Source organism: Pteropus alecto, unplaced genomic scaffold (assembly GCF_000325575.1).
Source record: "Pteropus alecto unplaced genomic scaffold, ASM32557v1 scaffold123, whole genome shotgun sequence".
Classification (NCBI taxonomy): Eukaryota; Metazoa; Chordata; class Mammalia; order Chiroptera; family Pteropodidae; genus Pteropus; species Pteropus alecto.
Window position 1 is genome coordinate 6,806,631 of NW_006433950.1, and position 12,537 is coordinate 6,819,167.

The 12,537-nt window shown below is 60.2% G+C and overlaps 1 protein-coding gene across 2 annotated transcripts in view; it reads left to right on the forward strand.

Moving 5' to 3' along the window:
* GNAO1 (G protein subunit alpha o1) overlaps window positions 1-12,537 on the forward strand; it is a 141,026-nt gene that overhangs the window by 114,305 nt on the left and 14,184 nt on the right. For both annotated transcript variants that reach the window (XM_006908762.3, XM_006908763.3), the window contains exons 4-6: window positions 4,115-4,275; window positions 8,079-8,207; window positions 9,074-9,203. In XM_006908762.3, the coding sequence (XP_006908824.1) occupies window positions 4,115-4,275; window positions 8,079-8,207; window positions 9,074-9,203 (420 nt within the window). The remainder of the gene's footprint in view (window positions 1-4,114; window positions 4,276-8,078; window positions 8,208-9,073; window positions 9,204-12,537) is intronic.

Consider the following 12,537-nt stretch of genomic DNA (forward strand, 5'->3'; position numbering starts at 1 on the left):
GGGCCCCTTCTGAATGGAAACATGTGGCGGTCATGGCCAGTGGCTCGGTGAGGCTGATGCCAGCTTCCCTCAGTCACCACTTACCGCCCCCCACCACGCCCTCCGGTGTGGCACGGCACAAACAGGCACCAGCCCCATCTCTGGGGAGGATGAGCGGGAGATGCTAGGGCAGGGGGGCAAGACCCTGCCTGAGCCCTGGGAGCCCGCACCCCTCCTCATGGTATGGGTTCTGATTCCCAGGGCCAAATGGCTGACTAGGGACAGTTGTCTGGAAGCCAGATCCCTCACCCCAACGTGCCAGTGGGCAGTCCCACTGACTCACCTGGGTCTCAGGTGCTGCTTCCCAGGCACACTCATGACCAGTCCCCAGCAGAGCATGTCCTTGTGGCAGGAAGCCCCGTATACCACGGTCGGGGACCATTCCAGGGGCGCAGCTACCCCCACCGCCACCCTGGGCTCCCCGCTCCCCAGCAGTGGCCCAATGCAGCCATTTCGGGGAGGCACCCTGTGCTGAGCTCCGTACCCCACTGAACACGGGCTGCCCAGGGCCCTGTCTCCACATGCTCCCCGACTGCCCTTCCTCTCCGCTCCGCGCCACCCACCCCCACCTCCAGATGCTCAAGGAGACAGTGCAGAGGCTTTCATCAGGGGCTCTCACCTCCACCTCGAGCAGCTTCAGGCCACTTATGTGTCAGTGCTATGAATAAGATACCATTGAGCCAGAAGGGTTATATCGGCTGCAATGTAAAGAAACGTCCATGCTGTTTTTAAGTCATCAGTGTGGTAAAAAGAATCCTGCAGGTGTCTTTGAGAAGTCACAACCTCTCCAGAGCCTCCTGACCCTAACCCCATAAGACTGGCGTGTCGTCTGCAGCTCACCCTCAGAAATGCACAGTCTGGCCAATGCCCCAAAAGGTACCCCACACACAGCCCCCAGCATCTCCAGGGCAGACAGGTTGGCCTCCTGGTCCAGCCTTCTCCAAGCTATATGAGATTCACAAATTCCGGGTCCTACATGGAGGAACAAACAAGTACTAGGTGGCTTTCCGGAGGTTTATAAAGCACACGGTAGCTTCACGGTGAGGTGTCACCGTGCTCTGGGCACTCAGATTGGAGTGTGTCTCTCACCCAGCAGGAAGTCGCCTGTCCTGGCCACCCCTCAGGCCATGACTCAGTTCTCACAGATCTGGCAGAAACCGTGGCATGGGGCCCGGAGGAGAAGTTTGGGAATGTACCGCCAGACTCACTGGGCGCACCCCGCAGATGGGCAGGCACGCTGAGAGCCCGGAAAGGACAGGGACTTCCCCAGGTCACCCAGGCACTGGGGAGCAGCAGAGCGTGCAGGCCCCTGACTCATAGGCCTCTGTGCTGTTTTTGGCCCCAGGTGGAGGCATCACCCCTGCCTCCCTGAGTCACCACCTGCCTAGGGCACCCAAGGCCCAGCGCCCAGGGCCAGCTGTCTGAGTCGATGCCCCAGGGGAGGTTCAGGTGCTGAAGATACTCATCTCCAACCTAGGAACCTGGGAGGCCAGGGTCTCTCGGTGGGCAGCCCAGGGATTCGGGAATCCAAGGACTGGGGTCTTGGGGACACGGTCCCTAGGAAACTAGATCTGGGCTTGCATTGTGGGCTTGGCCTTTTCACCAAGTTGTAGCTTCCTCCCCAGGGTAGGTGTGTGGGGGGAGGGGACACAGCTGCCAGAACTTTCCCATTGACCTTCTGCAGTAGACGGGCTCCGATACACAAATAGCTACTTAGCAGCACAGTTCCATTCTGGAAAACTCTCCACAGAAGGCTGTGGCCCCCACATACCTTTTGTACAGAATCTTTTGTCAGCCACAAATCTTGCAGGTGCCGACCTCATTTCCTTTGTGTCTCTCCCATCCCCAAAGCACACCCGGAAATGTCCACAGCTTCCTGCTCCCTTCCCGAGCCACACGCCACAGGCTGTGGAGTCTGGCTCATTCGGAGGCCAGGAGGTTGACAGGGCTTGAGAGCAGAGTAATCGTCCAGTAGTGATGATCATGCCCATGAATTAAAGCCCCCGAGTCCGGAGGGCCCGTGAGGTTAGGGAGATGGTGGGCCTGTCACATCCCACCCCCAGCCACTCCCGAGGGCCCTGTCTCACCGCAGGCTTCAGCCATGTGGCAGAGGTGTTCTCCAGGGCCTGCAGGGGTATTACAGGCCAGAGGGGCCCCGTGGGTGGCGGTCTCCTTGCTTTTGGTCAGGAGATTGTTCTGAGCAAGACCTCATCACCGGACGAATTGTGTGCAGACAGCGGACAGGGTTCGTCCGGGGCCTGGGCACAGGCAGGCACCTCGTCCTTGTCTGGATTCTTCTAGAAGCCAACCCCGAGACAAAGAGTATATTTGGGAGGTCATTTCAGGAATCACTGAGGAAGAGGGGAAGTGACGCAGAGACGGGAGGAAATGGTAAACGGATAAAGGGTGCGGTGATGGGTGGGCTACAGCTTTGGGCAGCTGGGGCGCTGGCCCCCTGGAGATTCTCTGGGAGATCTTGCGGACGCATCGCAGAATTATCTCCCTGTGAGGACGAAGCAGCCGGGGCATTAACCCACCAACTCCTGTCCGTCCAGGGCACTGACTCCCAACCCGTGCAGCCCGCCACACACCTAGGAGCAGAGGCAGGAAGCCAGCTCCCCTGCAGGAGCCCCCTCAAGGCAGCCTCGGGGGCAGGCCCAGGTGTGAATGGCGTTCCACAGCGGCCCCTGCTTCACGCTCACCCGCCCTGATCTCGACCGTGAATCAGCAGTCGTCTCAGACGGACCTTTCTGGGAATGCATGTCACCCCCGGTGTGGACCCCTCGCCGGGCTCGGCTCCATGCACCCCCCCCGCATGAGTGGGAGAGCCCCTGCACGTCTGCGGTGATGGCAGCGCAAGCAGGCAGGGCCTCTAAGAACTGCCGCATCTTTCCGTGGGCCGGAATGAGTGTCATGGCCACAGCCCTGGTCAAGGAGAGATGCAGTATATTCTGCCTGTAGGGGAAGAAATGCAAAGATACCGGGAAAAGGGCAAGGACCCAGGCCGGGCAGAGACTCAGGCCCACGGCGCAGGCTTCCGCAGACCCCTCACGGACGTGGCTATGAAACTCCAAGCAAGAAGTGTGCGTGCGCAAGAGCGCCCTTTGTTAACTGTCGAGTGCCATGCACGTGTGCACCGTGCTGGTGATGGCGAGGTCCTGTGACTTCAAGAGTCTTCAGGGGCCACCACGTTCCTGGTTTGGGGGTTCTGTGCGTTCAGTTAGTCTTTGAAGATGGATGACCCTGTTTGGTATCCAAGGTGAAGGGAAGCAGGCAGGTACCTGCTAATTACGGGGTCCTTCATGTGCAGTTCCAGTGGGGTCTCGGCCTCCACGTGGGTGCCGTAAGCAAGCCACACCCCCTCAGACAGCGGAGGAAGGGCACACTCCCTCCCTCGTCATTCGCCCCTTCACCCTCTCTTGTTGAACCTGCCCCCAGGGAAAGGCAGGCCACAGGTCAAGAGCAAATAAGTAACTAGAAATTAATAAAATTAAGTGTTTACTTGGGACCTCCAAGGGCCTGAGCTCTAGAGATTTGTCATTGACTTAAGGCGCTTCCACCGTGGGCACTGTGCGCCCACCCTCGGGGCACAGCTCCACCCGCCCTGTCCCTCTGCCACCTGAATTCTCAAATAGCCAGACGCCCTGTTCCAGGGGCCTCGCCCCACCTGGAGTGAGAAGTAAAGAAACTTAGGCATTAGCCAAGAACATTTTTTTTCCCCCAAACGAGTACTATGGTGAGCCCCAGCTTTCAAAATAGATGAAAACAGAGCTGCTCTGGTGGGCTGGAGGATGGGGCATGGAGCCCTGTCCCCTCCCCCCACCCGCAGGGGCCATGATCTGAAGCCGCTGCTTCAGAACCTCCTGGGATAGAAGACCCTGAAGGCTGGGACGGGGACAGGTGTCCCCACAGGGCCCTAGGAAACTAGGCTGCCGGTGCACACAGAGGCACCGGGCGTGCTCAGATAGAGGCCCGCTTCTCCTGGCTGGGCTCAGGACTGAGCATTGTCCTGGCACTCAGCCAGGGCTTCTGTCCCCACGGAGGCCTCAAAGCCACCCCCCGTCTCTCCTCGCAGGCCGACGCCAAGATGGTGTGTGACGTGGTGAGTCGGATGGAAGACACCGAGCCCTTCTCTCCAGAACTGCTTTCCGCCATGATGCGACTCTGGGGTGACTCAGGGATCCAGGAGTGCTTCAACCGGTCCCGGGAGTATCAGCTCAACGACTCTGCCAAATAGTGAGTGTCCCAGGCGGGAAAGGGGGCCACCCAGGGGACAGCAATGCAGGCGTGGGAGCGGGTGGGGCTCGTGGGCCGAAGTCTGTGCCACAGAGGAACCGGGAGGGGCTTCTCCTCCTGCCCCTGGGATGGGGAAGAGGCTGGGGCAGGGGCACAAGCGACACCAAGCAGCAAAACTCCCACAGGGACAGCAGGCCCCATCACCTGCTTGCGGAACCCCTGACCCCAGACATGCACATCAAGAACTATATAGGCAGAAATAACTTACATGGTGCCATTTGGGGGCGGGGCGGTTAGAGAAAATCAGCTTTCCATTCCTCTATCTTTAAAACTAAAAATAAGGAAAATGTAATTCGCCCAATAAACATAATAAATAGTCAAACATGTAGTTTGATACCGGCTCATAACGAAATAAGGGGAAGGCAGGGAGAGAGGGGAAGGAAGGGGGGAGGACAGGAGGGAATGGAGCAGCGGCAGGAGGCTCAGTAAAAGTCAGAGAAGGTGTTCGAAGGGATCGGGAAGGGACAGGCAGCAGAAGTGGCCTGTGGGACCCTTCCTGTGGCAGCAGGACCGCAGGACCGCCCACTGCAGCTTTGTCACTCCAGACATCTGATGACATCCTCACCGGGTACATGCCCTTGGCCCCCAGATCGGAGGCTCCAGCCCCGCAGGATGTTTCGCGCTGGTCAGAGACATGTCTTCTGTCTTGGAGACACTGGGATTAACCCTAGCTTTCAGGAAACGCACCCCACTTTTGCAATCTGGTGCCAATTTTTCAGCGGGAGCCTCTTGGGACACTTGCGCTCCGACCTGGATCTGATTGAGCCATCCTCGCCGGAGCGTCTCACCCAGGGCCCCTCTGTCCCCAGGAGACATCTGGCAATGTCTGGAGATGTTTTTGATCGTCATAATCAGGATGGTGCTATTGTCATTTTGAGGTGGAGCCCAAGGATGCTGCTAAGTGCCCTACAGTGCACAGGACAGTGGACAGTCCTGCGTGACATCTGGCCGCAGAAGTCAGTAGTGCCAAGATTAAGAACCCCTGGTCCACACAATGCTGACCTTATGTTCAGTAGGGGACATTGGGACAGTTCCATTGCCCGTGACGGCAGCTAACAAACGAGGGAGTTGAGTAAGGCCAGAGCGCCTTCGCATCTGCATACCTAGATTGTCCACCAGTGCCTAGGTCCTGTGAGTCCCAGGCCCTGACAAACCCTGAGGGACACCTTGATAGGCAGGGGTTCGTGTCCACGGCTCCCCATGCACACTCAAATGACAGACCTCAGCCCAGGTCCCAGTCAGGCCTGAGAGAGTCCCTTGTTCCTTCTCCCCCCCCCCGCCCCCCGCTGGAATCCCCCCCCACCCCGACACTGCACTCCGGGGCCCCTCAGGGCCAGCTGGCCCAAGTCTTTCTTCTTGTGTCCCTTCAATTTGTTCTCTCCACTTACATTTTTACCCATTTCACTAACTATAACATGAATCCATTGCAAAAAAAGACTATTTTTTAATAATACAGAAAAATACAATATTAATAGTAAACTTCCTCTCTCAGGAGCGACCCTTCCCACTTTTAACTATTTCCATTTATTTGTCCCAGCAGCGTCCGGAAAAAGCCGACCCTCCAACTGTAAATAGTATTTACCGACCTCGTGCTGTGGCACTTGGGGGACCCTTCTCTCCTTCCTTCTTCCTTCCTTCCCCCTCTCTCCCCGATTCCCCTCCCTCTTCTTTGCTAGTTACAGGATTATTTTTCATTCTTCCAAGGGCCACTTTCTCTCGTCCGTTTCACCTCCCCGTTTTCCACGGCCAAGGTTACGACGTGGGCATTCCGCTGTCACCCACGGCTAGGCCTTCTGTGTTCCGTCTCTGGGACGGGGTTCTACAGCAGGCCGGGGAGGGACCCCCACCGGCAGTCGGGCTCGGAAGGACCTTAAACACGTTCCGGTCCAGGGTGTCTTCATCGTCGTGTTAGCAACTAAATCTCATCTTCCAACAAAATCTTGGGCCCAACGTAGAAATCAGTTGAAAATAGATTTGTGGTAACGGAAGGGCGAGGGAGGCCTACAAGGCCTGTGTTGCAGTTCCCGGGGGCGCCACTTACACCCGAGACTGTGGGAATGGCTCCCCGAGGCCCAGAGCCCCTGTCACCGTGCCCAGCCCCAGGGGGCCAGACAGGAGGGCGCCAGGGCTCAGAGGGGACGGGAAGAGGCCCACGGCTGCCAGGTTCCCGGGCGGGCCCTCACCCTCTCTGCACACGGCTGGTATCTCTCCTCTCCCCTCTGCATGGGGTCCCCGGAACCCAGAAACCTGAGCACGCCCAAGCAGGGGCGGTAAAGGGAAGTTCTGTGGGTCCGTGAGTATGGCTTTTCCAAAGCCAGTTCCCCAGCGAACGTCCTCGGGCTTTCTGTCAATGCGTCCCCTCTCGCAGCAGCTTGGCCCTCCTCCTGGTGCCACCGCTTGGCTCCTGGGCCCTGCCCTTCCCCAGCCGCCCTTCCTCAGACCCCCGCGCCGCTGTCCCCCATCTGGAGGCCTGCAAGCCTGTTTAAAAGCACGGACTGGAGTCAGGCAGACTCGGGCACAACTCCCAGCCGTGTCCCCGTCCTGGCAGTGCGACCCCGCACGTCCCCTCCCTGGGGTGGGGAGCCCACCTTTCAGTTTTATTTCCTGGGCGAACATTCTCACGAAGACTTGAGGAAGGCCCGGGTGGTCAGTTCACTGGTGGACCCCTGATGGGGAAAGGTGTCCGCCCTTCCTAGCCCCATGGACGTCCCCAAGCTGGGGGGCTGGCCCTAGCACGTCCCGGGGCTGAGTGCTGAGGAGATGCTGCCCCTCCACATGCAACTGGAACCCCACATCGTCCCATGCCTCAGACACTCGGGGCTCCTTCCCTGTGGGCTGCGTGCAGCTCCCACCCTGAGGCACGAGGAATCGGGACCTGGCCCGGGCCAGGGGGGTCACTGAATCTTCCTGCAGACCTGTCCCCGCTCCTTCCTTCCTGATTTCCTGGGTCCCTCCCTGGCTTTGGGTTCAAACCTAACCCATACAGACCCCAAAGCCCTTCCATGTGCTGGGCCTGGGTGGGTGAGGTACAAAGGCCTGGTCTGTCTCCAGAAGTGGTGGCCTAGGAAGAGAACCCTGATGCCAAAGGCAGGCCCAGCCACTGTCCGGCTGTGTGACCTCTGAGCCTCCTTTCCAAGGGCACCAAATGGGAAGAGGCTCACAGACCCCTTGGTAAACTGTCAAGGAGAGTGGTAAGGGTGGGCAGATGCCCAAGGGGGCCTCTCAGAAGTCCCTTTGAGACTGGTCAGAGTGCGGACTCTGGGGCCAGATGTCCAGGTTCGAGCCCCAGCTCACAGCTGGACAAGGTACTGACTGTCACTGACCGTGTTTTCTGATCTATAGAATAGTACATTTAACTCGGAAATTAAGCATGAAATATGGTCACACATATAAGGAATTAGAACCTAACCGTTGGCCATTACTGTTTCAAGATGAAGAAATGACAAAGCAGCGTTTTAAACGTGTCGGTCTCATTGAAAAGTTTGATCTTGTCGAAGTGTACCTGGCACTGTGTGCAGAGCCCCTTGTGCTCTGGATTAGAAGCCAAGACATGAGGTCCTCCCCATCCTTGGTCGCCACTCCCATCCCTCTGCCCCACCTGGCCTCGGACAAAGTGGTGCCGTCATTTCCACAGTGACCCATGAGGGGCCCTGGCGGGGACTGGGCTCTGAGAGGGGGTGGCCCAGCAAGCCCTGAGCAGCCCAGAGCTTGGTCCATGGTCCCCTGTGTGTTGCTGTCCCCAGCTACTTGGACAGCCTGGATCGAATCGGGGCCACCGACTACCAGCCCACTGAGCAGGATATCCTCCGAACCAGGGTCAAAACCACGGGCATCGTAGAAACCCACTTCACATTCAAGAACCTCCACTTCAGGTGAGGCCCGGGGGCTCCTGAGACCCAGCCAGGGCAGAGAGGTGGGCCAAGGTCTCAGCTTGTCTGGATATCACTCTGCCTCAGGAGCCCTTGTGTTGGGACAGGCAGCTCGATACGAGAAGGGACCTCTCAGTAGGTCTCTGTTCCATCAGGCTGAGCAGGGAGGCTTCCTGGAAGAGGGGTCCCGGAATGGGGCTCTGAGGAACGGGGTAGGGGAATTAATAGACAAAGGGGGGGAGCCTGCCCCTGGGTGGCATCTATGTGGGCACGCAGCTGTGTGCCCACAGAGTGTGCGAGTGACCTCTGAGAGGGGGGGAGGTGGCACAGAACAGAGGTCAGAGCTTCTTCTGCAGGCAGACCTGGGCGACACCCCAGCTCTGCACACCGGCTCTCGCCAGCCCCCTGGGTCCCCAAGCCCTGGGTGCTTTACTCATCCTCCATATAACAGGTGACAGTCCCTGCCTGCCTCCCTCCCAGGCTGGTTGGGACCTTGCTCAGAGCACAGACATGAACAGACATACTCGGAACGCCAGAGAATGGGAAATGCATGTTGCCCTGACAGCAGCACCTCACAGAGGTGTTTTTTGAGGGGCCAGCTGAGGTGCACTCCTCAGTAAAATTGTTGAGATGCAAGGGCAGGTCTTTGAATCACTATAAGCACAGCCCAGTCGAGGGATGGCAGTGATGGCTGTCCCCACCCCGAGGCTGGCAGCGTCCATCTGTCAGCACAGGCTCCTGGGAGGGGGGTGGGGGGCTCGGAGCAGGTGCCCAGCACCCTTCTCCTCCTGCCCCTTGACTTGACCAGGCACCCCCCACCTGCCTGGGCCCCACCACCCACCAGCCCAGCTTCCCTGTCTCCCTGGCAGGCTGTTCGACGTTGGGGGCCAACGATCTGAACGCAAGAAGTGGATCCACTGCTTCGAGGACGTCACGGCCATCATCTTCTGCGTCGCACTCAGCGGCTATGACCAGGTGCTCCACGAAGACGAGACCACGGTGAGTGGCCTGGGCCCGCCTGGCCTGCAGAGGCACTGAGTGGCCGGCCGCAGTCAGCCCACACGGCTCTGCGGTGGCCGGGGCTTCCGTCCCCGGGCAAATGCCCGGTGACGCCAGTGCAGAGCGGGCGGTCAGGGCCTGTGTGCAGACTGATCACGAGCACCCCCGCCCATACCGGGCCTCAGGCAGTGCACGCCGCTTCGGGAAACACGGCAGAGTCACAGAGGCCGCCAGCCCAGAGCCAAATCAAGCCAGTCCTAAAAGAAGTCAGGGTGCAGTCAAGCCACAATGAGCATGAGACAGAATGAGCAGCCCTTGGCCCTGACAGCCCTTCCCGAGCACAGCCAGTTGCGGCCGGGAGAGGTTCGGCTCGTGGCGGGGGCGGTGGGCCGCGGCTCCTCCAGGCCAGCCCAGGTTCCGCCTGGACATGCGTCGCGTTAGGTCTGTGGCCTTGGGGAGGGGCGGTCCCCCAGGGGGCCTGCATCTGTCCGGGCCTAGCCCTGCTGTGCTGCCGGCTCCAGGCAGCAGCCTCTCCGCCTCCGATGCTGTTGTCTGTCGAAGGGGAGTGACCGTAGTTCCTCCTTGCGGGGCCATTGGCAATGGAGGAGAGAGTCCGCGTGAGGGGCCTGGAACCGTTCCTGGCACCGTGGCGCCGCGTTGGTGGTTGTACTGTCACTGACGATTGTCCTGAGCCGGGGAGGCGGCGGGGGGTGTCCACTGAGAGTCCCCACAGCATTGTAGAGGGGTGGCCTGTCTGCAGAGCCTGCCAGGGAAGCCGGGCGTTGGTATGCTACACCCACGGGGTCTCCAAAGACACGCCCACAGCGCCTCCTGGGGCGGGGCTCCTGGCTGTGGATCTCGCCCTTGGCGTCGGTCAGCTCCTCTGTCTGCAGCATGCACAGGCCCTTGGCCGCAGCCTCTGAGCCAGCACCAAGGTGTGAGGCCCGTGGTCCTGGTGGGCCTTGGGCGTGGCCCGTCTTCTCTCTGGGTCTGTTTCCCTATCAGTCCCACCGGCCAGTCCTACAGGCTGCTGTGAAGATCCGATGGGCTTTGGGGTGTGGGCTTTGGGGTGCCGCGCTATGGGGAGCAGGAGCCGCCGTCCTGGGGGACTCACGTGGCGATGGGGCTTTTAGCAGATTGGCACCGAAGCCGCTGGGTAGGTGGGTGACCCGGACTCGAGCCACCGCTGGCTTATCCACTGTGCCCTTGCTCTCTCGGGCCCAGCTGCGTCTCTGAGCTGGGGTTCAGCAAAGCCCCCCAAGCCCTGCCTTGTCCTGCAGGAGGCTCCCAGGTCCTCGACTGTGCCGCTCTTTCTGGTAACACTCATCATTCTCAGTGGCCTTGGTGGGCTGTGGCATCTAAGGTCACCAGAGCTGAGGGTGGGCCAGGGGTAGACGCACACCCTGATCTGTGTTTGGACCCGACTCCCTGACCACGCCAAAGCCCAGGGCAGTTCTGGCTGCCCCCACAATCCTCCGCGCACAGGTCCTGCCCTGTCTGTCACCATTCCACTGGCCGACTGCTTTTCAAGGCACCGTTCACGGTCTGATTGGCCACCCTGAGGTCTGAGCCCCATGTGGCGCCTCTCCCCACTGTAACGTAACGCCGGGGAGTGGGAAGCGGGGCCAGCGTGGTGGGTGCAATGCTGATCCAGCTGTGGGTTTCGAAGAAAACAAGCGGGCCTCTCCCCTGAGACCTGCCTTGCCGGGCCTGCAGACAGCTCGAACCTGAGACCCAGGCCCGTCAGCATGGGGCAGGGACTCTCGCTCACCTCTGCAGCCCAGAGTGAAAGCAGAGGGTCGTCTGGGTGCATCTGGCAGCCACAGGGCCCAAGCTCCACGGCCCACAAGTTCCCGCTAAACATGGGGCTGGGCAGTGCCCGGCCTCAGGCTCAGGTGGCCAACCCCGTCTGCCCGGCCAGCCCTCTGCGAACGCCTCACCTGCCCTGCTGCCGAGCACGCTTCCCCCCCTTCTCCGCCCTCCTGCCTTCACTGCTCCTCTCCCACCCTTTCCTTCCCCCACCGCCCACCCCACCTCCCCGCCCTTCTCCACGGGGGCTGGAGCAGAGGACCTCGGGGAAGCCAAGGCGCGTGGGCCCAGCCCAGGACAGGCTCTTCCCGGGGCTCTTTCCTCCTCAAAGCAGACCAGCCACCCCCCCAGGGGACGGGAATGGGCTTCAGACCCTGACACCAGCCCACGAAGGTGGCCTGTTGCTGGTGGCATCAAGAGCAACACCGTTGCCACAGACCTAAGCCGACGACTGCGTCCGGGACACGGGGCAGCACGGGGCAGCTGGGGACAGAGCTGACCCAGGGTCCAGCGCTGGCCCTGCCACTGTGTGACTACGGCACCTGCTCCACTCCCTCCTCCTTAAAATGGCCTTGGTGCTGAGGACACAGCCTCAAGGGGCTCGGAGCTGTCACAGCACCTGCTCCAGACCCCACTCCATAAATGGCACTTGTCAGGATCCTCTGTCCGGGCACATGGCTAAAGGACAAGTTGTAGGCGATGGACACTCTGCCCCTGGGAGCAAAATCTCGACCCTGCTGACCAGCCGTTGGTCCTCAGCCTTCCTCTCCAGTCAGCCCTGTGTGTTCCTCCCTGGCCTGGGGTGAGAGTTGGTGACATCCAAGACAAACGCGTGGAGTTCGGCCAGGAGCCCTGGGGCTGGTAGCTGCCCTCACATTGGCCGGCCGCCCTGTCCACTGCACCCCGGCACCCCGGGCCTCATCCTGCCCTCAAGCCTCGGGCCTGTGGCCCCAACGGCACTGGGCCTCAGCCTGCCACGACTTCACCGCCACCGTCACCACCGCCTACAGGGCCTTAACTTGCCAAAGCAAGGACAAAACCATGAGCGGATTCTGAGGGATCCTCCAAGCCAGGCAGGTATGCAGCACCTCCCTCCAACCGAAACCGAAACCGTCAGCTAAGAGTTGAAAGCAGCAAGTTCTCGGGGCACCGCTGGTGACTTTGCTGTGACGCCTGTCCCCACCCACTCCCGCCTCTCACACTCCTGCCAGCCGCCAGGCTCGGGCTGGCCCTGTCCACCCTCACCTTCCATCTCCAGCCACCCAGTTGGCAGTCTCGGGGCAGCTGCGGCCTCTGTGAGCCTGCACAGGGGCCTCGGGAAGGGCCGGCCTTGACTTCCTGGCCCCGAGACTGGGTGAACCAATTTTTCGGGTTTTTTTCCTCTTTCTCTCATATTTCTCCTGGATTTTTATCTTCCTCTGTTTTAATCTATTTTGCTGGGTTTCATCTCGGGGTCCTCCCGGCCCCTCTACTGAGACACCAGCCCCAATAAGCGGCTCACCCAGAGCCACCACCCCCGCGCCCC